Genomic DNA, 3323 nt, shown 5'->3' with positions numbered 1-3323 from the left:
GGCATCTCCTCTTCCGTCAGTCCAACTTCATCTTGTAAATATTTCCTATGAAGACCAAAACGTAAATATAATATAAACTACATTTATAACCTTGCGTCAATTCTTAATAATCTGCCATTTTCAATAACAAGGCAGACTACTTGTTATTCACTTTTATAGATGCTTCCTATAAAACACATCTTTGAAACATAATGGTAAATTTTGACATTTATTACCTAGAAAGCATTTGTATTTTCCTCTTGGTTTCCATAGCACATCACTGTGTGTTCATGTGACTTAAAAGCACCTAAAAAGATATGAAGAAGGACATCTGAAAACATTCACAATTTTATCAAGATAGATAATAATAAAAAAAAATCCAAAGGACTTATTCAAAAATAATACCAAAATTATCAATTATCAAAGTAGGAAATATTAGCATGCACATATATCTTGATGCCCATAATGTAGATCTAGGATAGGGGTGGGATATCCTTTAGATAAGGATAGAAGGACAAAGAATATGTGAGATCTTTAGAGTACTTCAGTGACATATCAATGCACAGCAAAGACAATGAGTGTTTTTTATACCACATTCCCAGCCCCTTGCTATAGTCAAGTTTCCTATGCCCTTAATTCAGTGGCATAGGAAAAAAGGGTGTATTCCTTACCTTGCTACAACTCATTATTTATAAGCCATTAATTTATTACTTTCCTTCCTGTTGCCTTCATTTGAATTTCATATTTACTGATTTCTCCAAATCATCAACTGAACTCTGAGAACTATTTTGATCCTCAGGATAACCTAACAACCAATTGAAATTTCTCTTGTTCTCCTCAGCCGAGAGTCATCTCTCATCTTATGCATTTATTTATTCATTTATCTATTCAATTTACCATCTATTGACTCCTACTCTCATGACAAGTATATTTGCTTGCTAGAATCACCATACTAATGTACCACAGATTGAGTAGTTTAAAAAACGGAACTTTATTATCTCATGGTTGTGAAGGCTAGAAGCCAGCAGGATTGACTCCTTATAAGGGCTTTGAAAGAAGGATCTGTTCTAGGCACCTGCCTTTGGCTTATAGATGACCATCTTTTCCCTAGTTTTCTTCATAATTGTCTTCTTTCTATGTGTGTCTACGTCTAAACTTCCCTCTTTTTATAAGGACACCAATCCTCTTGGAGTAGGGACTCACCCTACTCCACGAGGACCTCATTTTAACTAACTACATCTACAAAGAACTTATATACAAACAAAGTTGCCTTCTGAGATGTTGGGGATTAGGACTTCAGCATAAAGACCTGGGTAGGGGCAAAGCGGTTTGGTTATTCGTTGGCGCGGCCCCCGCGCGTGCACTTAGCTTCCGGGCTGCGGCTTCTCCCTCGGGCGGCCTGAGCGGTGTCACGGACTCAGAAAAGCGGCCCAAAAAAAACCTCGGCATCGAGTGAACGAAAATGGCCCGAACCAAGCAGACGGCTCGCAAATCCACGGGTGCGAAGGCGCCCCGCAAACCGCTGGCCACTAAAGCCGCCGAGAAAAGCGCCCCCACTTTCGGCGGGGTGCAGAGGCCCAGTCGTTACAAGCCCGGGACCATTGCGCTTCGAGAAATCCGCCGTTACCAGAAATCCACCGAGCTCCTGATCTGGCAGCTGCCTTTCCAGAGGCTGGTGCGGGAGATCGCCCAGGGCTTCGGGGCGGACCTGCGGTTCCAGAGCGCGGCCATCGGGGCGCTGCAGGAGGCCAGCGAGGCGTACCTGGTGGGCCTGTTCGAAGACACGAACCTGTGTGCCATCCACGCCGAGAGGGTCACCATCATGCCCAAGGACATCCAGCTGGCTTGCCGGATACGGGGAGAGAGAGCTTGAGGGAAGGCAGTTTTGACGGTGTTTTGTAATAAATTCTGTACGATTCTTTGGTTTCATGTGTGACTTTTTTGTGTGTGTGTGAGAAATTGTGTATAATATATTGCAGTTGTATAATATATTGCATTTGTATAATATATTGCAAATTGTGTATAATATATTGCATTTGTACGTAAGTCATTCCGTCTTTCACGCAGGATGAATGCGAAAAGGGACTGTTCACAGACCTCAGTGAACGTGAGCACTGTTGCTCAGGAGTGACAAGTTGCTAAGAGGCAGAAGGGATGGGTGATATTTCTTGCTTCTCGTGATGCATGTTTCTGTATGTTAGTGACCTGTTGGGTAGTTATTAAGGTACTGGAATTGAGAAATGTGTACAGGGTCCTTTTGCAATAAAACTGGTTATGACTTGATCCAAGTGTTTAACAGTTGGGGCTGTTAAGTCTGACCATGCATCACTGTGATACAGCAGAATATGGGCTTTTTCAAGTGTGAAGAGACAAGTCTTAACCACAGTGTAATAACTTACAGTTTCCTAAAAAGAAAAAAGAAAAAGTAAACCTGGCAGCTATAGAATACACTATGTGCATTTATAATAGCTATTTTATATATTGTAGTGTCAACATTTTTAAGTTAAATGTTTTACATTCACATGTGGGGAGTCTTGTCATTAAGATGTGTGTAATTTAGGGTCCAGTTGGCGTTCGAACTAGACTGCACTTGTTTTCTAGTAGTAAAATGCTTTGCAAATGAAAATGAAAAAAAAAAAGATTTGGGTAGGAGGAGAGGGAGACTATTTAACCCATAATATCTAGGTTCAGTATAAACATTGATGATGAAAGACTTCATGTAAGTAATATCTCTCTTCCCCCAATCTAACCAGAGGCCTTTGCCTCCTATTTTATTGTATATGGTAAGGGTCTGTGCTGGGGAGTGAGAATGGCTAGGGAAAGGTCAATGGGGGGAAAAGGAGACATATGTAATAATTTAAACACTAAAGAATTTAAATTAAAAAAAAGAAATAGAATGAATTTGAGAAATGTTTATGAGATCAATTTGACAGCAATTAATGATTGCTGAGATGTGAGAGCGTGAAGAAATGAAAGGAGTGAAGAGGGACTCCTAAATCCCTGGCTTGAGGTTTTTCACTCAGTGAGGCTGGGACCACATGAGGATGAGCAGATTCAGGAGGAAAGATGGTGATGTGGTTCTGTCCTTGCTAATGTGAGATGTCTGTGAGTCTGCCATAGAACATATCTGCTAGACAAGAGAGGAGCTCAAAAAAGACATCTCCGCAGTAGATACTGATTTAGGACTTATCCACTAATGAATGGTAATTGAAACCAAAATATGACAACATTTCCCCAAAACTCTAAAAATAAGTGAATAAAGTTTTGAAGAGTACCTGGAGAGTGAGAGCAATTTAGCCTATTCAGGAACATTTTCATTTTAAAGAGGTGCAGGCTGGGATAGG

At 40.6% G+C, this 3323-nt stretch overlaps 1 protein-coding gene across 1 annotated transcript; it reads left to right on the top strand.

Annotated features, from left to right (window-relative positions):
* The first annotated feature begins 1422 nt into the window (after positions 1-1422).
* LOC311623415 (histone H3.3 type 1-like) lies at positions 1423-1860 on the top strand. The gene has a single exon (XM_084885392.1). The coding sequence runs from the start codon at positions 1442-1444 to the stop codon at positions 1850-1852; it is 411 nt and encodes a 136-aa protein (XP_084741518.1). The 5' UTR covers positions 1423-1441; the 3' UTR covers positions 1853-1860.
* Positions 1861-3323: the final 1463 nt, after the last annotated feature.

This window comes from Pipistrellus hanaki (assembly GCF_964339955.1).
Source record: "Pipistrellus hanaki genome assembly, chromosome: 5".
NCBI classification, from domain to species: Eukaryota; Metazoa; Chordata; class Mammalia; order Chiroptera; family Vespertilionidae; genus Pipistrellus; species Pipistrellus hanaki.
Note: the sequence above shows the minus strand (reverse complement) of the source record. Positions and strands in the feature narration are given on the sequence as shown.

Bases quoted from the DNA above. Each gene is read 5' to 3' on its own strand.
- LOC311623415 (XM_084885392.1), top strand. From the start codon at position 1,442: ATGGCCCGAACCAAGCAGACGGCTCGCAAATCCACGGGTGCGAAGGCG.